This window comes from Marmota monax, unplaced genomic scaffold (genome assembly GCF_021218885.2).
Source record: "Marmota monax isolate L192 unplaced genomic scaffold, Marmota_monax_Labrador192_F-V1.1 WCK01_AAM20220418_F8-fsc00586, whole genome shotgun sequence".
NCBI lineage: Eukaryota > Metazoa > Chordata > Mammalia > Rodentia > Sciuridae > Marmota > Marmota monax.
In genome coordinates, this window is record NW_026695027.1 from 83,308 (window position 1) to 110,536 (window position 27,229).

The 27,229-nt window shown below is 38.8% G+C and overlaps 2 gene segments (V, D, J or C); both read right to left on the reverse strand.

Annotated features, from left to right (window-relative positions):
* Positions 1-1,917: 1,917 nt before the first annotated feature.
* On the reverse strand, positions 1,918-7,808 carry LOC124081424 (T cell receptor alpha variable 5-like). The segment is given in 4 exon segments: positions 1,918-2,111; positions 3,208-3,227; positions 7,215-7,533; positions 7,674-7,808. Coding segments are annotated over 4 exon segments (585 nt in total).
* Positions 7,809-25,011: 17,203 nt separating this feature from the next.
* On the reverse strand, positions 25,012-25,772 carry LOC124081425 (T cell receptor delta variable 1-like). The segment is given in 2 exon segments: positions 25,012-25,403; positions 25,621-25,772. Coding segments are annotated over 2 exon segments (447 nt in total).
* Between the last annotated feature and the right edge of the window lie 1,457 nt (positions 25,773-27,229).

Here is a 27,229-nt window from a genome sequence, read left to right on the forward strand (position 1 = left end):
GTTTTAAATCAATTAAAGCAAGCTTGTATTTGTGTACACCAGAGCTGGCCAGGACTTTCTCTCCCAAAAACCCTGGGCTAGAGATCAGCACCCCAGCTTTCCAGGAACATGATTTCATAGCACAAAAATTTGCAAACGGGGGTGTCTTGAGAATTTACAGATAACAGGATTTTGACAAGTATAATAAAAAGGCAGGTAGTGGGTTAATGATCTACATAGCATGATATTTCAAGGTAGGGAGTAAATTCAGATCCCAACATCAGAATTTATGAGGCACCACTGAGGTTTCAGAGAGGGTTGTTTTCTGGTCAGAGAAAGCCAGGAATGGGTGAGTTCAAGGCATGGGAAGGAATTCCAAACAAGTTTCGAAATCACGGTAATTTATAGTAAAACAGAAATTAACTTTTCATGACTTTTTGACAATATGGCTTCCAATCTTAAGATGGAATTAGGTTAGGCTGGGTTCATCAGTATCCAGTAAAAAAAGCCCAGAGAATCAGTTAAGCCTAATTCTATCCCATCCCAAAGGAATATGTGGTGGTCAAGAATTTCTTGCAGCCAGTTTGCTCATTGTCTGATCTGCAGGGGCACAAAAGACCTTTGTTTATTTAAAAAAATCTAGTAGGTCCCCAATGAGGAAGTAGCTCCCAACTTTAAATGCTATTCATTTCATCCAGGAATAGTCTTGGAAGCAATAATCAGTTACTACTGTACTTTCCTCTGTATGAAATTGGGTAACTTTTTGTACACACAAAGATAATTGTTCTTGTTCAGGATGGGGCCTCATTTCAAGATACTATGTTATTGGTATTCCCCTCTGGACAAGGTAAGTGGTATTAGAGGCAACAAGAGAAAGAGTGAGACAGGGAACATTAGAAACAGTTTCATCTGAGTAATGCATTGCTTGAACCCAAGACATAATGATGAGAGCTTTGAGGTTCTGTGTTTGTGTCCAGCCTTCATTTGGGATCTGAGTGAAGTTCATAATTAAATGTACAGAGGGATCACAATGGTCCATGAAGGATTTGGCCCTGGGAAGACAGATCAAGCAATCAACTGCATGAGTTGAGGTGTCCAAGATCTGTGCTATTATTAAAAAAAAAAAAAAAAAAAAGTTGTCCTTCCCGCCTAGAGAGGGAATAGGGGAAAACAACAGTTATTAGAAACATAAAATCTCTCATTGTGTTTTCCTGAACAGGTATTTTAAGTCCCCTAAGGGTTGTGATGTCCATGTGGGAGAGGTACTTTCTGGTAAGTCTCTTGGGCACCTCTTCACTCTGGTGTGGTGGACCTGGGGTTTTATTCCAGTGAGCTTCAGAGATGATTGAGTTGTCAGAAGCATGTCAGAAGGTCCTGTCATATCTTTCCTGGTTGTTGTTCTGATCCCTGTTGTTTCCAACAGCACTTGGTCCCAAGATTGGAAGCTATGGAGAGGTGATACCAAATTTGGAGGGGACCTGGAAGAAGCATACTCATGCACAGTGGGATCAGACCAATCTTTCAGGCAGGAGAATTAGTCCATGGGAATTTTGTCTCCACCTGGCAGTATTATCCCAGGAGTCAAGCTGAGGTATCAAAGCCCCAATTAATGGTTTTTCCTAGGAGCCCTTCTGGCTGCCCTATCAGCAGCTTGATTTCCCCTGGCCACATAAATATCTTATGATGACAGTGGATGATTTCCACCTGCTTTGGTTCTGCCACCACTTGTATATGCCAGTATCTCAAGGTCATGTTTAATGTCCTGTTTTTAGCAGTGAGGAGCCTTCTTTCTTTTCAGATAGCTCCAAGTGCTTGTACTACCATAAAATCATATTATGAGTCAGTGCAAATATTTATCTTTTTTCTTTTTGACAGTCTGAGAGCTCTTGTTTGGGCAATTATCTCAGCCTTTTGAGCTGATGTTCCCAGTGGTAACATCTAGGCTTCCAATACCTGTTGTTCCATGGCTACAGCATATCCAGCTACTCGCTGGCCATTTTCCATGAAGCTGCTTACATCTGTGAAGAGGTCCCAGTCTGGTTCTGTGATGGACTGGTCAGACAAGTCCAACCTGCTAGAGTAGACAGTTTCCAAAATCTCCAAGTAGTTATGTTGTATTGTCTGATTATCATCTAATGACAAAAATGTTGCTGGATTTAAGGTGGACACGACTTTAGACTGACATTGGGGTTGTCTAATAGGATAGTTTGGTATTTCCCCATTCTCCCAGCAGTTAGCCAGGATCCTCCTTTCTGTTCTAGTAGGACCAAAACTTGGTGAGGGATGAACACAGAGATGGGTTGCGCTAGAATGAACTTTTCAGCCTCCTGTAGAAAATCATAAGTGGCTGCTGCTGCTCACAGGCAAGGGGGGTCATCCTTTTGCTGTGCAGTATAGCTGGGTTATTTTAGCTGTAGTTGGACACAAGACCTTTATTTCATTTTATTTTTAAGTGGTGCTGAGGATCAAACCCACGCCCTTGCACAAGCTAGGTAAATGCTTTACTGCTGAGCCAGTACCCCAGATCCAGCTGTTTTGTGCAGGGATTCTGACTGTGGAAATATACAGGGAAGCATTCCTCTGATTAGCAAACTGCTGAGGGGTAACTGGCACTCTGTTTCCCATGCTTAGAATGCCCTGCAGTTTCTCCTAGAAACTAGTAAGATAACTAATATGCTATGTCTAGCTGCTTGCTGTACTTTGATCTTAGGCACACAGCTCCTGGAAATAAAGAAACTCTCTTGTTAGAAAACCACAAGGTTTCACTAAGTCTAACGCTGTCCACATAACAGTAACTCTATACAATGGACTTTCTTGAGAGCTACACAAAGCTCCTAACATTGCACATTGCAACGTAGTATGTAACTGAGAAATAAGCTCCATAATGTTGCTAAGTCTGTAACCTACCTAGTAATACAATGAACAATATGTATTAATGATACCAATGACCTAAAGTAGCAGGGCTTCACAGGAACTCAATATTGTTTATTAATTAGTCTGGTTGGTGATATACAGAAAGCTTATATATACTGACTTGTTTTAGATATATTTGGTATCGATTTGTGGTAAGAATAATGAATGAGAAAGATGAAAGCCCATTATTTTATTATTGTTAACATCCCCCATTTAAAATAAGATATTTAGACTAGGTGACAGCTAGAGTATGTCCTAGCCCTCAAATTCTAATTTTCTAATTTTATCATGATCTTCCCCTATTTTCCTACCTACAGTCTTTTATCATGTCTGACCTGTTAGTGCAAAAAGACCAAAAGATCACAAACTTCACAAATCAGCTCAGTGCTTTATTCACTAATGAAGTTTCACACAGGCACAGGGGATGCACCAACAAAATGATGCCGTGGTGGGACCCACTTTCCTGGTGGAAAATGAGCGACTAAACAAAGAAAGAGCTTGGGCTTACATAGGTTATTCTGAGAGGTGGTCTAGTGAGCATATCAATTTTATTTGGGCACCCGAGAATTTGGAGTTTGTTTTATCAATCACTGAACGGGTCAGTTTTAGTGCTTAGGAATTTGGGGTTTGTTTCACAGGGCGAAATGGGAAGGAGTCTATGGTTGGTGTTCAGTTCTGAGGATTTATCTTAATGGACCTGATGGAGGGCCTGGGGTCAGTTGTTGGTGCTGTAAGATCAGGCACCAATGAACAAATGGAGGCACCAGTAACCAAATGCTGGACAAGACTTTATTGAGATTCACTCCCAGGCAAGACCCTCCAGTCCAACAGAGCAGGTTCAGGGGATTCGCTCCCAGGATCACCCAGATTGGAATTTTATCGGGCTTAGGGCAGGAAGGTAGGGCTTGAGACAGGAAAGGGAGGTTTTTAGAGTCCCTTGTCCTCCTATGGTTGGTCAGGGCATCTTGCTGAGATCCCTGACATTCCAGGATTGGTCAGGAGACCCCGCTAATGGACAGGTAGGTGGTTGAGGCACCATCACTACTGGTCTGTCAGAGCCTGATTGGTGATTCTTTCGCTCTGTGGGTTGCCTGATGCTTTGACTCTTATCCACCTCAAACTGACTTAACAGGTATCTGGACAGGGTTTGTTTATAGAAGAATTAATGCTTCAGCCTCTTCCCAGAGACTGCCTTTCCAGGTTTGATGGACACCTCTTTTCCAACCCCAGGTTTTGTTTTATGACCAGGAAAGTATGTACTGGGAAAGGATCAATGTTCCCAATGTATGGCTTTACTTCTCACTCCCCTTTTCCCAGTTATCACTACTTTTGGGGTGTATCATTTTCCATATCTAATATGACCTACACTCACACAAGGGATGCATGATCACATCATTATGGTGGTGACTTCATGTGTCCTAGAGTAGATGAAGACATCATCTCTGGCCCCAAACCTGCAGATTCTGCCGTTATTGCTGGAGCTAATGGCTGACTCTGCCATTCCTCTTTTTGTAGATGTCATAAGAGGCACCAAGTATTTATTTTAATACTGTATGTTGTTTACTGCTGTTGTTTTCCTTTTTTCTGAAAAAGCCTGGGAAGTGTCTGAGACACTACAAATTTAGTGTAGATACTTTGTTGCCAATCTATACCAACGGTTTATTCAAGGGACAGCATACTGGTTCCACCACAAACCAACCCCATTCAAGCTTCAACAATACTTTAACACAGAGAATAGGGAAATAGGGAAAACTAAAAAAAAAAAAAAAAAAACAACCAGGCACAAAGTAGGAAGAGCTGGGGAGGATCTCAGGTTCTGCTCTTAAGCATCTGCTCCTACAACAAAAACAGCGATTTCAAGACACAGGCTCAAAAGAGCCCACAACTTTGTAGCAGCTCTCCAAAAGTGAATTAAATTAGAAGTTCTGCAGTAGTAAATTGAGACTTGGGTTATGCTGTTCCTAGGTGTTGAAACTAAGATATAGCAACAGTGCAGAACTTATTGCAAAAGAGATAATCAACACCAAAATACACTCTCATAAAAGAGGAAGAGAAAATCATCTTAACAGATGCACAAACCCAAGAACTCTGGAAACATGCAAATAAGTCTCCCCATAAAATTTACAATCCTTTAGCAAAGGAGTCAACAGATATGAAAAGGTATGAAATTCCAGGTAAATACTACCAAAAATAGATTATTAAAATGATTAATAAAAGAAAATCTGATGAATGAATTAAGAGAAACACTGCATCTGCCAGAAGAAAACACAGAGAAAATGGTCCATCATATTGGCATAAACATCTACTTCCTTAAAAAACTCCTAAAGCTCAAGAAATAAAACCAAATATCAATAAGTAGGATGGAATTAAATCAAAAAGCTTCTGCACAATGAAGGAAACAATTAAGAGCATGAAGATAAAACCTACAAAACAGGAAAATCTTTGCCAGCTAGTTCTCCAACATGGTTTTAAAATTCAGAATAAAGAACTCAAAAAACTTAACACCAAAAAAAATTTAGTAACCAAATTAATAAGTAGACTTTTCTCAAAAGAAGAAATAAAAATGACTGACAACATCCCTAGCAATCAGGGAAATACAAATCAAAACAACACAGATTTCACCTAACTCCAGTTAGAATGGTAACCATCAAGAATACAAAGAACATTAATTGCTCACAAATTTGACAGCTCTTGCCTTTATGGCAAAACTCAAGATAAATAGGATGCATAATTTGAGAGCACTATTATTACTAGAGAATGAGAGCAACAGGTAAATATTTAAAAGCTGTACTGCCCTGAAGTTAATAGGGATATTTCATGCAGTAAAATAAAAATGATCACTCAAGTGTTGTAAAATGAGCAGGAGATGCTCACTTTCAGCAAGTACTTGGGATCTCTGTGCCCCCATCATACAGGTTTCTGGGAGGAGGAGGGTGGTGCTCATTCTCCCTGGTCTGTAGAGATGCTTCAGCACAAAGTTTGAGGATCTCTGACTTTAACAGTTAATATAACACAATTTGAGGTATAATCCTGGTCTTCCTCATTAATTTAAAACTCTTCTTGTATCCTGTGCAAAACTCTTTTTATTTGATACATTCCTTGTATTCTGTTTTTCTACTGGCTTTGTACTAATCATCATTATTGTTGTTACTATGGGCTAGCTATGCTAATCCAGTGATATTTCTTACAGCAGTAACAAGAAGGCACCATCCGGGCTGGGTCTGAAGCTCAGTGGTAGCACACCTGCCTGGCATGTGTGAGGCACTGGGTTCAATTATCAGCACTGCACATAAATAAAAAAAGGTTTATCAACAACTAAAAAAATTACAAAAAAGAAGGCACGGTCTAATGTGACAACTATCGCTTTCACTGTTCTTTATCAAAAAGAAAAATCATTCACTCAGCTTTATTTAGGGCCTGGCATGTGACAGGCTCTGTTCTTTATGATTGCATCATAAAGGGGAGAGAAAGACAATACACCTATGAATAAATAAAATAGAATATTAGCTGATAGTGAGTGCTTTGGAAATATTAAACAGAAAAGGAATAGAGGGAGAATAGCATGAGGAAGGTTGTGATTTAAGTAAGAGGGCCAGAAAAGGCCTGAGAAGGAAATCATCTGATACTTTAAAAGCTATGGGGAAACTTGAAAATAATGGACATGAGACCCTACAAACATACATGAGTGGTGTATGTTTGAAACTGGCCTCAATATTTCAGCCTTAACTAAAAGAATAAAGAAGGGAGGAAGAAAACGTTATTTAGAAAAAGACAGCTTTTGATTTTGAACAAATTTAATTTTCTACTTCATGTTTTACTGTTTTCCTATGCCATGAGGTTAATTATTTTATAATAAGAAACAGCCAGCAAATACTATTATTAAAAGACAAGGGGCTATGGTTGTGGCTCAGTGGTAGAGTGCTTGCCTAGCATGTGTGAGGCACTGGGTTCAATCCTCAGCACCACACAAAAATAAATAAATAAAACAAATGTATTGTGTCCATCTAAATTTTTTTTAAAAATAAAGGACTTGTCATCAAGAAGAGTACTTTCTGATATTGACATCAATGTGTCCTGTGGAGAAATCTCAATGGCACCAGAGAGTCGACCTTAGAGCCTTGGCATCTAAAAAATCACCAACTCCCAATAAGCGTTCATTTAAACTGCTCTAATCCTTTTTGGGTCATTTTGTGACAAGTTTGCAGCATGTTTAAGAATGTTGAAAATATATACTGAATGTATTGACAATAAAATATAGGAAAATCATGTTCTTATAGGTGCAAAAAAATAGTATGTCTTCAGCCCTGCTGCAGGTTTGGTACAGGCTGCAGGTGTCTGGGGAGCACTGTGCTCTTGCTGCACAGAAGTAGGTGGCTGAGTCTCTGGGATGAGCTGCTGTGATGTTCAGGGAGAGATGTTTGTCCTTCTTACTCAGGAGGACAGTGAGTCTCTGGTCTTGCTTCCTCTCCATACTTGAAAGAATCTGCATGAGCAACTGCAGACCTGCTCCAGGCTCGTGCTTATACCAAAAGAAGTAAGTGGAGGCACTGTCTGTGTAAGTGCAGTGGATGACAGCGCTGTCTCCCTCCTGGACACTCAGGAAGGAAGGTCGCTGCTCTACCTTCTCTCCTCTGCTCACACCTGGGTAAAAGGACAAGATCATCAGGACATCATTTCCCAGAGTTTGTGTAACCTCAAACAGACTGGAAGAGGCCAGTGTACTGGTCAGACTTATAATGAATGTTACCGAACACCTTGTTTCCCAAAAGCTCTCAACTCACAATTTAGCTGCAGCCACAAGAACAGGAATAAAGGCCCAGGCAGTGTCTTCATGGCTCCCCTTTTGGGACTGCAGACTGCAGCTTGAAAGGAACTGCTAGTATCAGTCTCTCTTCTTTTCTTCCAAAGCACAGCAGTTTCCTAAACTGCCTGCACAGATATTAGCTCCTTTCTGCAGCCTGCTCTCACAGAAATCAGCCAAAAAGATCCTTCCATCCATTCTGCATCAGCAGAGATGCGCTGCCATCTTGTGGCCATATCCACAACTGCTAACTCACCTCATCAAATCCTACTCTGTGTCTATGAGAAATTCTGACACACAAAACAGCAGCAGATCAAATAAAGTAAGTTCCAAGTGTGTCTCCAATCTGAAATTATGTAGATTAGCAGAGAGCAAACACAGTGAAAATGCAGAGTGCAGAAATGTACCTCATCTTCTCAGCACACTACTGAGTCTTTTTAAATAAATTTCAAGCTTCAGGTTTCCCATGTTTATTTGGCATCATGTTTACTCTATATGAAATCAGGAAAATACTGTAATTAGGAATCTCAGCAATTGAAAAGTAAAATTCTTACTCCTCATTCCTCTCCTCCTTTTTTAAATTGGCCAGAGGATCAATCATCCAAATCAGTCATCTTGGTTCTACTCTCACAGATGAAAACTCTGTAGAAGACATTTAAACACAAAACTGGAGTAAAGCACAGAGTCTCCCTAAATATGTCAGATGCTATTGCAGGCTCTGCCTCTCCAAATCTAGTTTAGGTACCAGTCTTGCTATTGCCAGGACATGGACAGTACTGTTGGTCACCACATGAATGCTTCTTTAGTAAAAATTGACCAAGTTATAGAGAATAGAAGGAGGGAGAAAGGCTTCCATGAGATAATAATAATATTCTAATGAAAGGAAAGAGTTAGCTGATAGAAATAAGAAATCTGATATGTACTCTGATATCTTTCCTACTGATAGAACAGAGTATCTGAGATTATGGGTATGTGGCTTACTTATTACAAAGAACTGACATAAGAAAGTAGAAATTCAGAAAGCATCAGGCTACATCTACTTTGCACAGCTTATATATCTCCAGTCTGATTATGTAGGATCACTTTCCTAATATAGAAATACATTGTATACATTATGGAATACATATAGTAAACATAATTAGTTAAATTGTACATTCTTTCACTCATTCATCATTGAATATAAATTCCAAATCCTTCACAATGATATTTCTTGGTTGCATTTTTCCTGTATTTGCTTTGACACATTAGGCCAATACCCTTTTGGAATACAGAATCTATACTGGAAAATGTGATTCAATACTATCTGCTTATGGCACATGGTTCCAACACAACTATAACCCTAGAATAAATATTCTGGGACAAATTCTCAGCCCAATCACTTTTTCACTGACTCTTGTCTCATTATCAAAAACAATGGTATGGAATTGACCCATTTTTCTAGTAATGATGTGGACTCCAACATACATAAGCAATGCTGAATTTGCTCTCAAATTTTTCTTACTTTTTATTTTCCTTTGATATTTTCTTTCAGACTGTGTGCAAAACACGGTATATTTATAAATATAGGATAATAAATATAATTTATAAATTAGTAGTATAAAATATAAAGTAATATTAGCCACTAAGCAAGACAGGCACTTTTGGAGCAAATTCCTACATTAATGCACTTTCAAAGTATATTTTTCTTCACCTCTGTGGGTCTCACAGAGGTGCAGATCTGCGATGAGCTTCCAGTTTATTCATGGTTTTATGTTTCACTCTCTGGAATCCCACAGTTTAGCAAGGTCAGGAGCAAACATCTGATGTATTACCTCTCTAAATTAAAAAAAAAAAAAACTTTACAAAAACTTTTGGGAAAACTTATGAAGAACAAACTAAGATCACTGAAATCAACAAGTCACTCTTTTTCTTGTAGACTCCTAGAGTAAACTTGGCTACTGAGCATGCCCAGGAGCATTCAGTTCTGCTATCTTACCTTATAACATGAACTCTATGACCTTGAGCTGAGCATGCCCAGAAATGTGTCCATCATCTATGTTTCTTGAACTATGACCATGAAATAAGCATGCTCAACAATGCAAATCCTGAATTGAGGATGCTCAGCAGTGTGTTCACCCCTAAAGTTTCTTCCTATATGAATACTTAGAGGCTTTCCAAATAAAATCCCCATAATTGTGTTTCTCAAGGAGGAAATTACTTTGGAAATAACCCATGTTCTCCTTACCAGCTACAGATAATAAATCTTTCTCCCTTCTTTTATTTCTTGGTTAAGCTTTTGGGTTTGCACTCACCCAGATGCAAACCCATTGTACTTAGTTACAGCAACAGCTGCATCTATTAGCCCTCTGTATACTGCCTCTTAAGGACAGCAGCCCTGGAGGGGTGAAACTATGTGTGTTTGCATGCCTCAGTCCTACCCACCCCCACACCAGTAAAGAAGACCAAACCAAGAAAAGTTCCTGCTCAGGACAATTCCAGATAACCTCAATTCACTAGATCATTGTAAACTGTACCCAGGGACAGCTGGGGATGGAAGGGACAGACCTGTGACTTGCAGAATCTCTTCTCCAGAACAACTATATCAGGAGCATCTCTTTCCTCCACACTGATAGCCTCTGAGGCAACTTTCCTCCTGAGCTCTGTTCTTCATAGCGGACACCAAAGAAATGGGCATCTCTCCCCAGAGCTCTGATCAGACAGCCTCTGACCAGGAAGTGGGTCTCACAGAGGTGCAGATCTGTGATGAGCTCCCATTTTATTCAAGGCTTTATGTTTCACTGTCTGGAATCCCACAGTTTAGTAGGGTCAGAACCAAATATCTTATGTATTACCCCTTATAAACTTTACCATCCTGTGAAGAAAGAAGGCTTGTGGCCCTCATCTCATAGGTGAATAAAGTAAAGCCCAGGAGAAATATTTATCCAAGGTCACAATTCTAGTAAATGTCTGAAAGGCTAAAGGTCATGTGACCTGTCCTAAGCTTGCTGCTTTGTGCATCACTGTGAACATCATAGGATTCCATTATGGAGAAACTGGCAGCATCACACTGTATCTCTGCTGCCTTTCTTGGGTTTTGGGTTCATCCTGGGCCATCTGTTCAGGACTGGTGCTCCACACCCATTCCTGACCATTGGGCTTCAGGAGGCTCCTCAAGGAGGGTTTCAGAGGGTATTAGTTGGTCACTTAAATACCCAAATTTGGATGACTTGTTTTTTGTTAAAATGTAAATTGAAATTCTCTCTAAAAGTGAGAACAGTCATGTTATTGATGACCCAGCCTAATTCCATCTTAACATTGGGAGCCATCTCCTAACAAAGTCATAAGAAGTTTGTTTTTGTTTACTATAAAATACTAGGATTTCTATTTGGCCTGACCATACTCTGAGGGTTAAACTTGTTTGAAATTCCTTCCTGTGCTCTGAATTCAAGCATGCCTGGCTCTCCTTGACCAGGTAACAACCCTCCCTAAGACCTTAGTGGCCCCTCATAAATTCTAGATATCCCTGACCAGATAGCAACCCTCCCTAAAACCTCAGCAGTTCCTCATAAATTCTGAGGTTATAATCTAAATTTACTCCCTATCTTGAAATGTTAATCCATGTAAATCATTAACCTGCTATTTGTCCTTGTATTAGGCTTTCCAGAACCCTGTTAACTCTAAAGTTCCCAAGACACCTAACTTTGGAACTTTTTGTACTATAAAAACCTCCTCACACTTAGACCAGCTACTGTCCTCTGGCCCAGCCTCTGGGTGAAGCAGTTGCTGATCAGCTCTCTTGTGTACACAGTATAAGCTTGCTTTAATTTGGTTTAAAATTGGAGTCAGTGGTCATGGGATCAATATTACAACTCTCCAGAAAAGATGTTAGTGTATTTTCCAAGTTAGCAAATAAAACAAAGACTAGATGAAGACAGGATCTCCTTACCTCTGATGGGTTGGTTCTGCTCTCAGTATCATCACAGGATGTTACTGAAGTCCTGGCTCAAGGCTTGGCTCCAGGGCAATCCCAACAGACCACTCCTAGCCACTCACCACAAAAGTGATAGTGATAGTGAAGCTGGAAAGGAGTTTATTCTTAGTATGGCTGCACCAGGAAGTCAGCTTTTAGCTGTCTTCAGGATATCAACAGTAGCTCTGGGTATAAATAGGAGAAAAACAAAGGAAAGAGTGGAGGGTCTTTACCCAGCCAGCAGTCTCCATCACAGGCAGTTTCAATTTCTGTCACAAGAAGTTTATCCACTAGATCTGTGATTCTGGAACTTTTGATAAACTGAGGAAAGAAATAACTCAGGAAATACCAGGAAAGAGAGGAAGGAAAGGAGAGAAGGGAGGAAAAAATGTCAAAGAGAAAGACAGGTCAGAGAGAGAAAATTAAGTTAGTGAGGTCAATGACTGGGTCCTTACAACTTTCTGTGAGGCCTCCAGACCCAGGATCCTCCTTCACTCCAACAAGGTAGTGTGTACTGTTCTTTTGGGAAACAATGTTTCTAGCCAGACTAACATAGTAGAGAAAAATGAGAAACATGAGGAAATGTAACAAAATTGTTGAAGTGAAAAAGAAGAGTAGATATGGGATGTACAGTACACTCACACTTTTGTTAAATACACCTTCATTATATGTGACTAAACAAGAATATCCTGCCAAATCCTAATAATTTATCTCAGATACGAACTAACAGGTAATTTTTATTTTATTCTTTTTGTTTTCCTAAAGTTTAATAATTTTTTGTACAACTAAGATTTATTTTATAAGCAGAAGAATATTACTTGAAATTTTGTAGTCATTCAAGTTCTTCTCCAATAGGAATTCAACTACATGGATAACTGCAATGTCATTGTGACTGAAGAGCCCCGAGGTATATCAGGCCAGCACATGGAGGTCAAGAAGTAAGACAAAAATTACAGTTTCCACTGAGAAGGACTTTGGCATCTACATAGAGCACAGAGAAAGGCTTTACTTTGATACTTACTCTTTAACACTGGGCAAGACATGTCACCTCTCACATATTCAATTTTCTTGTATTTAAAAAACCTGTCATTTTCTGTTGGCACTGGGCTAGGTATTGGCATTCATCACCTCATTTGCTTCCCATAATACAATTTTGGTTGATACTACCAATACCCACAGGAGGAATGATGAAATTAAGCATTAAAATTATTAACTAATCTGTCCAATACCACCGAGCTAATGAGCAACAGGCTAGAAATGCAACCCAAGGCTATGGTGTCAAGAGTGTTGCTTCACTGCTGTGATAAAGGAAGATGTGACCGACCTCAAAGAGTTCCAATAAGAATTAAACAAAAACGTATGCTCAAATTATTTAGAATAGTTTCACAGTCTGAGGCACTCAACCAGATCCACCCACATAAAATATTGGGGATTGGGAAACTCAATTAGAAATTGCAGTGTAATCTATTCAAAAGGCAAAGCTCACAATATTCTTCTGAGATGTATTTTGCAATTACAGAGCAGAATCCATATAGATATCCATGATCTATCTTGCTTCTTACTGTGAGAACTCAGTGCATTGCAATACTGGGAGATTGGGAGGAGGCATATTGTCACAAGCCATTCATGGGCTGTGTGTGAAGTGTCGCAGTAAGAGAATAGGTCTGACATTGGGAACTGCCAGTGGCACCCCCAATAGACTGCCTGATTCAGATGAACTTCTCCCTCAGCGCTGCCAAAGATCCCACACAGCATTGGAGATGGAGTGATCTGCTAAGATGCCAGTCAACCTGCTGAGTGCAAGACATCACAAAGCAAGACTCCACCCTTGAAATCTTACTCCTATCTTTGATATACCCCCTTAAATGAACCACTGGAGCCATTTTCTATTTGTCTAGTTCCAGCTTCTGTGTGGAATGGACTTATCAGGGGCTCCAACTTCTTTGAAAATATCTTTTGACTTCTTGTCTTTTGTTCTTCACTAATTGTTCCAGACTTTAATTTCTCAGGTGGAAGAAGAATCCCTCAATTAGATGCTGGCCCTCTCGGCATAGCATATAACATGAAAGGTGTCTACAACCCTGTGTTCCTTATAATAGCTTATTATTCTCCATCAGTAACTTGTTCTTTTTTATTTTCTTTTCTTTAACTAGAAATTGAATTCAGAGATGTGCAAACACTGAGCCACATCCTCAACCTTTTTTATTTAGAGAGAAGGTCTTGCTAAATTGCTGAGGCTGACTTTGAACTTGTAATCCTCAAATCCCTCAGATTACAGGCATGCACCACTGTGCCTGTGAAGCCACCTTTAAATATAGATAGTTAGGTAAATTGGGTCTAATATCGAGTATGATAAGAAAATGGAGACCATATTGAGAATGGAGTCCAGGAAACCAGAACAACACCTGGAGAAATTGAAATGTTAATGTCCCCAATGCCCAGAACCCATCCTAAAAACCACCCCAGGCTCTTCCTGCTCAGATTACTCCTCCCTGACCCATCAGTCCACCTATCTCCTATCTTTTTGCCTTCCACCTGCATTCTACCACTGCAGGAAAGAGGGAAACAAAGGACAGGAATGTGGGAGGACTAAAAGAAGACCCTAGATATAAAAAGGGAAGACCTTCCCTTTCCATGGATTTCACCTTTCAGGTCCCCCTCTTCCTCCTAGAGGAAGTCTCTTCTGCTATCTTTTAATAAAGCCTCCCACTTTCCACTTTACCCTTGCCTCTGCATGCTTCTTTGGTGTTATACTTCAGCATTCGGGGAAGGAAGGACTCCTCACAGGAAAACAGCAGTAACACCTGGCCATTGATGACTCTTGTTCCCACTTCTCAAGATACCTCTTTAGTACAGTAAAGAATAGAATAATAAACACAATTTCACTTCACAGAGGAAAACCACCTGTCTGGTATAACATGTAAAGCTTAATTTCCAAAGTATCCAACTGCTCTCAAGCCCAAATCACCTCATATATTGCAGCTGTCATTTCAAGTCAGTCAGTTTCACATCTGGAAGGGCAATAGATCAAAAACTAGCCAGCCTTCCTGAATGCTTTCTGGCTGAATCCACTGTGATTACTGCTATAAGAAATTCCCTGGCTTTGGTTCAGCAAAGCCCTGTTGCCAGTAGGCTTCACCACCATTTAACCCATGAACACTAAGGGCAGCTAGGTCAGCAAAAATCACAGAATATTTTGTCTGGACACCAGGTGGCAGTGCTTCAGTTAAGAACCGTTCCTTTTCTCCACACAGGGAGGGTGCTAAAGCCTGATTCTCAAAGAAGGAAGATATATTTAGATAAAGATTTCACAAAGTAGTGACAATTGAGTAATAACATAGAGGAGGTACAGAGGTACACCATATGGATATTTCAAGGGCTAGCATTGCAGGCAGAGAGTAAAGGCAAAGGGCAAAGGTACTGATATGGAGACATGCCTCGGAAGTTTCAGGAGTAATCTAGTCCCTTGTACCTTCCAGCACACTGTTGTAAAAGAGACTGGCTAATGGACACAGCACTGCTAACTGGTTAGTTGATGACTGTTTTAACCTATTATCCCTTGGGGAATTTGTATCTGGTTTGTCATATTTTTTTCCAGTTCGCTGGAGCTCCTTTTGCAATCAGTAATGTCACCACCACTGAGACATCCAACCATCCTGCTCTGGGGCTATTGCTTCTCCATATGCAAAACCTTATTCTTTAGAGACCTCTAGGACACTACACCCTGGATGACAAGAAAAGTTAGAGATGCTCTTCAAAATAAGGAAAAGTTAGGTCTTGTCTCCTAAATATTAAAAATAAAAATAATAAAACCTATGGCATAGGGTGTTGATGTGTAAATTAGATAAGGATTCTGAAATGTAATACAGTGCCTCATATATGGTAAGCCCAATTAACATCAACATTGTTTTTTTCCTAGCAAAACCTGCCTTTCCTTCATTGCCCAAGTCTGTGATTTGCTAATGTTTTTTTCTTCTTTCCACATGTTGGAAGCATCTGGCAACCTTCCCCTAGAGGTTGTCATTATTTTTCCCTATATTGTTGGGGTCATGTCCTCCTGACTACAAAAATATAGTCAGGATGCTGAAAGAACACAGATGAACACTCAGATGGACTTTTATTTAATTTCCCCAATAATGAATAATGATACTAAGTCCTTTTGTGTGCTTATTAGATATTGAGGATCATATTTCTACAATGGTTAACTATTTGCCATTTTTATTGTCTCTTTTCTTATTGGTTTTAAGAACATTCTGCATTTGAGTTATTTTCCAGAAATATGCATTGCAGAGCAGGAACCATGCTATGCATCTATAGTCCCAGTCTCTGGGGAGAATGAGGGTTGAGGATTCCTCAAGTTCAGGAGTTCAGGGCCAGCATGGCAAAATAGTGAAACCTGCCTCAAAACAGGAAAAGTAAGATGCATCACAAATACAGGTTTTCAATCTGTGAATGGACTTTCTACTTTCTTTACTTAATTTAGTAAACTATCAGGTTACAAGGTCAACATACATAAATAAGTTGCTTTACCATACTCTAATAATGAATCTACTGAAAAAGAAATTAGGAAAACTATCCCATTCACAAGAACCTGAATAAAATAAAATCAAATACTTGGAACCTGATCTAACAATGGAGCTGAAGGACCTCTACATTGAAAACTATAGAACACTAAAGACAGAAAACGAAAAAGGCCTTAGAAGATGGAAAGAATCCCCATGTTCTTAGGCAGAATCACTATTGTCAAAAAGGCCATATTACCAAAAGCATTATATGTATTCAATGTAATTCCCATCAAATACCAATGGCATTCTTCACAGAACTAGAAAAAAAAAGAGTTTAAAATATAAGAATAATTATAAGAGACCCAGAACAGCTAAGAATCCTGAGGGGGGGGGGAAACAGTAGTGAAAGCATCACAATGTCAGACTGCATTATACTACATTATACTGCAGAGCTATAGTAACAAAACAGCATGGTATTGGCACCAAAACAGATTACAAAGACTAGTGGAATAGAATAGAAGACAAAGAGAAAAACTCACATAGATACAGTCACCTAATACTTGACAAAAGTGCCAAAAACACATGTTGGAGAAAAGACAGCTGTTTTAGCAAATGATGCTGGGAAAACTGGACATCTGTATGTAAAGAATGAAACTTGATCTCTGTCTCTCACCCTGCTGGTAAATGGATGGAACTGGAGAACATCAGGCTAAGTGAAATAAGCCAGAACTAGGAAGTCAAGGGTCAAAAGTTTTTTTCTGATATGAGGAAACTAGACCAAAATAAGGACAAGAAAAGAAAAGAAAAAGAAGGGAAAGGAAATGTCATGAAAATAGAAGGGAGATCAGTGAAACACATGAAGGGGATTTAGGGATAAGGAGGAGAGATGGGAAAAGGGAAGAACTGTGGAATGAATCTGACCTAACCTTCCTATGTACGTATATGAACATGCCACAGTGAATCTCACCTTTATATGTATCCACAGGCACAATTTAAATAAAGAAAAAATATAAATAAATAGAAGAAGGATCAGTTAGAGTAAAGGAAAAGGAACGGAGAGAGGGAGGAGTAGAGGGAAAGGAGAAGTACTGGGCATTGAATAAGAGCAAATTATATTCCATGCATGTATAATTATGTCCAAGTGAACTCTAATATTATGTATAACTAAAATAAATTAATTTTAAAAGTGAAAAAAAGATTTTTTTTGACAGAGTCTGGCTAAATTATTCAGTCTGGGCTTGAACTAGCAATTTTTTGCTCCAGCCTCCCAAGTAGCTAAAAGTCACAGGCATATGCTGACATGGGCTGCTGTGCCCCAGTTTAAGAGCAATTTCTTTTTTTTTTAAAAGACAATTTAATACATATTTTATGTTCATAGGAAGCTAATTTAAATGTTTTACTTATCTTTCTTTAGTCACTTTAAAAATGCTTTTCTGAAGAATCAATGTTGATTTTTATTGCTTCTAATGAGAAGTCAGGCATTATTTATAATGTTTCTCAGAATATACTGTACAAACTTCCTCTGCCTTGTTGGCAAAATTTTGGTGTTGTTGTTTTCCTCTTAACTGGGTACCCCACATGTGGATTTGCCTTCATTCTTTTTCAAAACCAGAGTAGTGGACTTACAGAATTTCTTATTCAACTTTCTGACCTCACACATAACATTGTTTCTGACTGAGGAAGGTCAAGTGTGACAGTGGGTGGACATGCTTGCTGGTTATGGGCAGAGATTAACACAATAGATAGTTCTAAACCCAGCTTCAATCACATGACCATTTGTGGAAACAAGGATAATCATAGTTATGAAACTTCTTTATTTTAACATGGCTTTATTCTGATATATGTTAAGCATGGTTTATTCTCCTCCCATTTTCCTTCATGTACTAGCCTAAGCTGTACTAATGAGAGTTAATCCTATATCTCTTTATATCTAGTAGTTAAGTTACAGGACATTAGTGGAAGAGTGTGATTGAGAGACAAGGGGAAAAACTATCACCCTGAGATGGATAAATGTACTTTGAATCCTTAGGGGAGAAGGTTAGCATGTTTTTGGTTGAGTGAGAATTCTGTAGTGGCATCATATAAGCTGGAGGAATGATTTTTTCATTGTCTACATAAACAATAAGTGTTGTTAAAGAAGGTCCATATGGATGCTGAGTTCACAAGGGGGTGCTATGGCAGCTTTGTATTGTTTCAGCTAAACCACATGGATATATTTTCCCATTACTTGTTTCCTAATATTGTTCTGGTTTAGCATTGTCCACAAAAGAAATGCATGAAATTGGAAGGTGGGTATCAGCCCTTTACTACAGGCACTGCAGGTTTGGAACATTAGCCATTAAGGCAGCTCAAACACGTGCTGTGATCTGCCAGCTCATCTCACTGTGGATGCACAGCTGCTTCCCTTCCCACCACACCTCCCCCTGCAGCTCCTCTTTGTCCTGTAGTTTGATGGCAAATGAACTGCTTCACCTTAGAGTCATAGACCAAATAAGACTGAAGGAGTTAAGGGACAGATAGGTTTAGTTTGTTCTTGTACCTTCCTATTGTCTTCAGGGGTTCCACAATATCCTTATGTAATGCCAGATTCGTGGGACCCCCAACAGACCTCCAGGAGCTTTATCTGATGCACTCACACAAGAGTCTTTATTGCAAGCTCAAGCCTGGACTCACAACCATTCCCAATGCAGCAGTTCCAGGGAGTGAGTCTCGGTCCTATGTTCAGTGAGGATTTATAGTTTTTTTGGGGGGATACTCTGTATCAACATCACACAGCAAATCATTTCACACTGTGGGAAAGTCAAACAATAACTCTTAACATTGATTAGCACATTCACTGGTGGGAACAGGTTGGGTAAGGCTGATTGGTTAGTACAAGAGGAGGATTCCTTTGAACTGATTGGCTTAAGCCACAAGGGGAGTTCATGCTGAACTACATGGTTTCCTAACATGTTATCAACCACCATAAACTACTGGTGGGGTCTTCTGGCATCCCAGTTATTTTCCTTGTCTCATGCTGATTGGTGGTTGCTAGGAGGTTGCTATGGGTCCTCACCTAGCCTAAGTGAGTCTGGGACACCTGGTACCACAGATCTCTTCCATTATTTACAGACAAACAACTCAGCAGGGTGGGTATGTGCCTAGGAGTGTTCTGTGGGTTTTTCCAAGGACAAGGGCCATGCCCCCTTCCTTGGACAGGCTTTGCTCTGAGGTAGAGACTGGTTACTCGAAAATGGAGTCACATCAGTTTCTCACTTACAAGTCATAGTTCATCCAAGTTCATGTCCTCTTCCATCTTTCCCTCCTAAATCTAGTCAAGCAGACCTTTGATAAACTCAGGCTCATTGACAGTTGCAAAGACAGCAGCTTGGTAGAAACTCTACCATCAGTGCCAGATATTGGCTGAGATCTAATCCTTAATAAGTAGTCTCTTTTTCTCCATCATCCATGGTGGTTATTCTTCTCTGAAAATGATACTGCTGGTTACCAGCGATGAGTCCTGCTCCCTCACATGTTGAAGTATAACATTAGAGAAGCACACTGAGGCAAGCATATAAAGCAGGGTTTATTTAAGAAGGGGTAATGTAGAATTCTCCCAGGAGGGAGAAGGGGGCCAAAACTGCTATCCTAGGATCCCAAGAAGTGAGGGTGTTTGCGTTTTTGTATGTCCTAGGCTTCCTTTGTTCTCTTGTTCCCTTCCCCCTTCTCTCTCCTTCATGATTATGTGACTAGGCCCAGAAAATGCTCAGTTGAATGGCCAAAAGGTGGGAAACAGATGTGCTGGAGGGGGCATGGAGAAGTGAACCAGGCAGAAGGGAGACCCAGGACAAATTAATTAACAACTTTACAACTCCCTCTTTAGAGGGACAATTCATGGGATAGGTTACCTTAGCAACAGATGGAGCAGGGGCACATTCTTGATAAGGGTAGAGGAAGGGTTCTGAAGGAATTAACATTTCAATCCCTCCATTCTCAGGATTTAACCCTTGCCTAAAAACCTACTGGTTTCCATTGTACTTAACTAACACAAAGCTAAGGGAAGGGCTAAGAAAATAATTTTCATTTCTATTCCAAATAAGTAGATTAAGATTTGTGCTGTGGGGCCCAGATCCACCCACACTGGCCTGTGTGGGTTACAGGCTCAGAGTAGGTCCAGTCCACCCCCTCCACCAGTGGGGCACACACCTGTCAAAGCCTAGCCTCTGGCACAGGACCACCCTTCAACCAGCAGATCATCCCAGGGACATCAAGCCCAGCAGCCCAGACCCACTCACACTGACTTGAGCAGGACCCAGATCCAAGATGCAGTAGCATACATTGAGGTACACCAGCAGGGTCTAGAAGCCCATCGAGGTGAGGCACAGACAATCTGCACAGGTATTACAAGAATATAGGAAGAAACTGTAATATCTCAGATCCACACTGCAAGAAAGCAAGACAAATAGACAACACACACAAAAAAAAAAGGGGAGGTAAGTGCCCCAAACAAATAAGGACACTGTAATAAACAGAACACATGGACAGCAAAGTTGATGAAGTATCAGAGAAAGTTTCCACAAGGCTCATAATTAAAATGATCTGTGAATTAAAGAATGACCTAAATGAGAAAATACAGGCTAAAATTACTCTAACAATGAGATAAGAGAGCAAATACAAGTAGCAAAAGATTACTTCAAGAGATAAATAGGTACTCTGAAAAAAAAAACAAAACAGTCAGAACTCCTTGAAATAAAGGATACAATAAATCAAATTAAAAAAAAAAACTCAATAGAAATCATAGCAAACAGACTAGATCACTTGGAAGAAATAATGTCAGATAATGAAGACAAAGTATACAATCTAGAAAATAAAGTTGATCACATAGTGAAGATAGTAAGAAACCATAAACAGAACATCCAAGAATTATGGAAAGCATCAAAAGACCAAATCTAAGATTATTGGGATAGAGGAAGGCACAGAGTTTTAAACCAAAATAATACAAACCTCTTCAATGAGATAATATCAGAAAATTTCCCAAGCATGAAGAATGAATTGGAAAACCAAATACAAGAGGCTTACAGGACACAAAATGTACAAAATTACAACAGATCTACACCAAGGCACATTATAATGAAAATGCCGAGCATACAAAATAAGGATAGAATCTTACAAGTCTCAAGAGAGAGGAATCAAATCACATATAGGGGGAGAACAATTTGTATCTAAGCATATATTTCAACCTACACTCTCAAGGCCAGGAGATCCTGGAACAATATTTATCAAGCTCTGAAAGAAAATGGATGCCAACCAAAAATCTTATATCCAGCAAAACTAAGCTTTAGATTTGATGATGTAATAAAAACCTTCTATGATAAACAAAAGTTAAAAGAATTTACAACTAGAAAGCCTGCACTACAGAACATCCTCAGCAAAATATTCCAAGAAGAGGAAATGAGAAACAATAATGAAAGTCAGCAAGGGAGAAACTAGACTAAAGGAAAATATAATCAGAGGAGAAAGCAAGTCATGTTAAATACCAAAAATAAACAAAAATGGCTGGGAATACAAATCAGGTCTCAATAATAATCCTGAATGTTAATGGCCTAAACTCACCAATCAAAAGACATAGACTAGCAGATTGGATCAAAAAAATCCAACAATATGCTGCCTCCAAGAAACTCATCTCATATGAAAAGAGATCCACAGAATGAAGATGAAGGGTTGGGAAAAATCATTCCACTCACATGGAATGCAGAAGCAATCAGGGGTTTCCATTCTCATATCAAATAAAGTAGAATTCAAACTAAAGTCAATCAAAAAGGATAAAGAAGAACACTATATACTGTTCAAGGGAATGATACACCAACAAAAATTAACAATTATAAATATATATGCCTCAAACAATGGATCATCTATGCCATCAAACTCTTCTCAAGTTCAAGAGTCAAATAGACCACAAAACAATAATTTTTGGGGATTTTAACACACCACTTACATCACTAGATAGATCTCCCCCCCCCAAAATAAAAGCTTAAAAAAAGAAAATATAGAACTCAATAATACAATCAGTAACTTAGACTTAACTGACATATGTAGAATATTTCATCCTTCAATGAGAGAATACACTTTATACTCAGCAGCACATGGATCCTTCTCTAAAATAGACCATATACTATGCCACAAAGCAACTCTTATCAAATATAAAAAAGTAGAGATATTACTCTGCATTCTATCAGATCCTAATGGAATGAAATTATCATTATTATTATTATTATTATTATTACATTATTAACACATAAATTCATTTCAATGAATTATGGAAAAAACATCATTCTAAATGAAGAAAAATTAAAGGCATTCCCTCTAAAAACTGGAGCAAGACAGGGATGCCCTCTTCCACCACTTCTGTAGAACATAGTTCTTGAAACACTGGGGAGAGCAATTAGACAGATGAAAGAAATTAAAGGGATACACATAGGAAAAGAAGAACTCAAATTGTGACTATTTGCTGACAATATGATTCTATACCTAGAAGACCCTAAAATTTCCATTAGAAAACTTCTAGAACTGGTAAATGAATTCAGCAAAGGAGAAGGATATAGAATCAACACCCATAAATCAAAGGCATTTCTGTATATCAGTGATAAATCCTTAGAAATGGAATGAGGAAAACTACCCCATTTACAATAGCCTAAAAAATAAAATAAAATACTTGGGAGTCAACTTAATAAAAGAGGTGAAACATCTATATAAGGAAAATTATAGAACCCTAAAGAAAAAAAGTCAAAGAAACCTTAGAAGATGGAAAGATCTACCTTGCTCTTGGATAGGCAGAATTAATATTATCAAAATGACCATACTTCCAAAAGCACTATACAGATTTAATGCAATTCCAATAAAAATTCCAATTATATCCCTCATAGAAATAGAAAAGGCAATCATGAAATTCGTCTGGAAAAATAAGAGACCCAGAATAGCTAAATCAATCCTTAGCAGGAAGAGTGAAGCAGGTGGCATCATTATACCAGACTTTAAACTATACTACAGAGCAATAGTAACAAAAACAGCATGGTATTGGCACCAAAACAGACTGGTAGACTAATGGGATAGAATAGAGGACACAGACACTAACCCACAAAATTAAAATTATTTTATATTAGATAAAGGTGCCAGGAACATGCAATGGAGAAAATATGACCTCTTCAACAAATGGTGCTAGGAAAACTGGAAATCCATATGTAACAAAATGAGATTAAATCCCTATTTCTCACCATGCACAAAACTCAACTCAAAATGGTTCAAGAACTTAGAAATACAATGAGAGATCCTGCATCTAATAGAAGAAAAAGTAGGTCCTAATCTCCATCTCGTGGGAATAGGCCCCAACTTCCTTAATAAAACTCCTTTGGTGGAAGAATTAAAATCAAGAATCAATAAATGAGATAGACTCAAACTAAAAGTTTTTTTTTCTCAGCAAAAGAAACAGTCTGTGAGGTAAATAGAGTGCCTACATCTTGGTAGCAAATCTTTCTCCTCACATATCAGATGAGCACTAATCTCTAGGTTATATAAAGAATTCATAAAGCTAAGCACCAAAAAAAAAACAAAAACAATCAATAAGTGGGCCAAGGACCTGAACAGACACTTCTCAGAAGATGATATATCAATCAACAAATATGTGAAAAAATGTTCATCATCACTAGCAATTAGAGAAATGCAAATCAAAACCTCTCTAAGATTTTATCTCACTCCAGTGAGAATGGCAGCTATTATGAAGACAGCAATAAGTGTTGTCGAGGATGTGGAGAAAAAGTTACACTCATACATTGCTGGAGGGACTGCAAATTGGTGCAGCCAATATGGGAAGCAGTATGGAGATTTCATGGAAAATCGGGAATGGAACCACCATTTGACCCAGCTATCCCCTCTTCTTGGACTATACCCAAAGGACTTGAAAACAGCATACTACAGTAACACAGTCACAACAATGTTTATAGCAGCACAATTCCCAATAATAGCTAAACTGTGGAACCAACCTAGATGCCTTCAAAAGATGAATGGATTAAAAAATGTGGCATATATACACAATGGAATATTACTCAGCAATAAAAGAGAATAAAAGCATGCCATTTGCAGGTAAATGAAAAGTTAGAGAAGATAATGCTAAGTGAAGTTAGCCAATACCAAAAAAAAAAAAAAAAAAAAGCCAGATGTGAATGTTTTCTTTGATATAAGAAGGCTGCTTTATAGTGGAATAGGGAGAGGAAGCATGGGATGAATAGATGAATTCTAGGTAGGGCCGAAGTGTTGGAGAGTAAAGGAGGGGACATGGGGTTATAAATCATGATGGATTGTGTGATCATTATTACCCAAAGTACATGTATGAAGACTCAAATTGGTGTGAATATTTTTGTATGCAACCAGAGATGTAAAAAATTGTGCTCTTAGAAACAACTAATTGTTTCTCTATATCCATATCCTATACAAATGCTTGGGTATAAAATAGATGCTCAGTAAACATGTTTAATTAATAAAGCATGTTAAGGCCATTGACATTTGTATTTTAGAATAATAATGTATAAAAAAATACTTTAGTGCTTTTTCCAACAACAACAACAACAAAGATGTGTACTGTGAACATCTTTAATTGAAGCTATCATTTTAAACTATGATGGGGCAAGATATTTCAAATTTAGACAACTTTAAGCGTTTTCTGTTTGATCTATTTTAAGCCAAACATTGAAGACTGAGAATGTTTTAGAACAAAGTTGCTGCAGAGACCTCTTTCCAAATGAGATAGAAGCAGTTATTACTTAGAATTGAATCTTTTGATCTAAACCACAGAGTAGGCAGCCACAGTCACTACCTTCTTGTCTGGGCTCTGCAGGTGCATCTCAGCTGGCTTCTGCAGCAGGGCCCCATCTCCTTACAGAGCTCCTGAGTTTTTGTTCAGCTTTTACTATCAATTCAAACACTGTGAGTTCTCTCAGAGCACATAAATACTTTGCTGAGTCTTCCAGCTGTAAGGGTGAAATGGTAAGGCTGATGTATTTAGCTGCTTTCGTGAACTGGACAGAATAGCGACCTTCTCTTCTATTTGCACCAGAAGAGCTCTGACGAATAAGGAGCATCATCTTTCCACTGGGAAGTTCTTTGTACCAAAATAAATTGTATGCACTCTGACTTGTTTCATAGGAACAGTCCAGGGTGACTGCTCCTCCCTCCTGACCATATGTGGCTGGCTGGACTTGAGTCACTTTCTGGGCCACACTGAATCCTGTGGGAACAATCAGAAAACATGGCTGAACCTCTGATGTAGTGAATAAAATATTATAAGCATTAGACTAATTTAGGACACAAAACCAAAACAAACTGGAGCCATAGATTGCTTTCCTAGATTCCCTGTTTCCTCCTTGAGGCCACATGGAGCACCATATGCCTGTGTGCAGTCCTTTCCTCCTTAACATCCTTAGCCATGTTTGAACCAAACGTACTGGAGTAGAAGTAGATAAAGGACATGGACACCCACAGCAGGCGGGAGAGTGGCATGTGGCTCATATTCCTCTGCACAGAAGTGATATTTCTGCCTCAGACCCAGAGTTCAGTGCCTGAGAGCCTGGCAGTGTACATATGTACTTCCTGGGTTCCCATGCTACACCCCCAATAGGAAATGGGGGTTCTTACGTTTATAGACCACAAGGTCTGTGCACAGATGTGAGAAAAAGTGTGGTTCACCCCAAACTGTTACTTTGCCTACTTCTCTTTCCCTGGTAACTAAGTTAGACAGAAGCTACACAGGGAGCATGAGAAAAGTCATTAGTGTTGATGGTTAGAGCTGAGGGAGCTGCAGACGGAACTGGTTTACACACACTGATGTTATTCAGTGGAATAATTTGGAGTATCCATTTAAAGTAGAATTTATTATGAGTCATAGAGTCTCTTTGTAATCTATTTATGGGTCACAAATTTAACACATATTTACTTTTCGCCATTCAGAACCTAATGAAATTTAAAAGAAGAAAATCCTCCTGGGACTTTGTCTTTCTCCATGAAAGGCAATGTTAATCAAAATAGTTACATAATCACTTTCTTCTTCCTTACTGAGTTATGGAGCCTATTTAAATTTTAAAATGAATAAAGATACATCCAAGTCAATGATAAAAGTGTTGAACTACTATGTAAAGACCACCGACTCCAATTTTAAATCAAATTAAAGCAAGTTTATATTGTGTACACAAGAGAGCTGGCCAGCGACTGTCTCACCTGAAAGCTGGGCCAGAGAACAGCATCTGGTCTAAGTGCAGGGAAGTTTTTATGGTACAAAAAGTTACAAAGGCCAGTGTCTTGGGAACTTAAGCTAATAGGGTTCTGGCATGCATAATACAAGGTCAGATAGCAGGTTAGTGACCACATGGCTTAATATTTCAAGTTAAGGAGTAAATTGAGATTCCAACATCAGAATTTATGAGGGGCAGCTGAGATTTTAGGGAGGGTTGTTATCTGGTCAGGGGGAGCCAGCATTTAGGAGTGGCCACTAAGGTTTTAGGGAGGGTTGTTATCTGGTAAAGGAGAGCCAGGCCTGGGAGAATTCAGAGCACAGTCAGGAAGTTCAAACAAGTTTAACCCTCAGAGTATGGTCAGGTCAACTAGAAGTCTTATAGTCAAACAGAAATGTATTTTATACATGTTATAGTAAAATATTATAGTAAAACAGAAATGAACTTTTTATAACTTTGTGATGAGATGGCTTTCAATCTTAGAATGAAATTAGGCTGGAGTTCTCAAAAGTTCAATCCTTTGGCTTTTAGCAGCTCTTCAGTTGATTATGTTTTTGTAAAAGTACAACAGGAATGAAATATCATTTTTTTGAAAATAAGATGTTGAATTTTATTTACTAGATTTTAAGAGGATGAGAACATTTAATCCTGCTGCCACCACAAAAGGAATCACACTTACTAGACCATATTTTAAATAACTATTTTTATACCACACATTCTATCCCATTGATCTGAATAATTCAACCTCACTTGCTAAATGGTGTCTATTTTTCTATATTTTTATTTGTAAAATAACATCCTCATAAGAATGCCTAGTCTTTCTGTG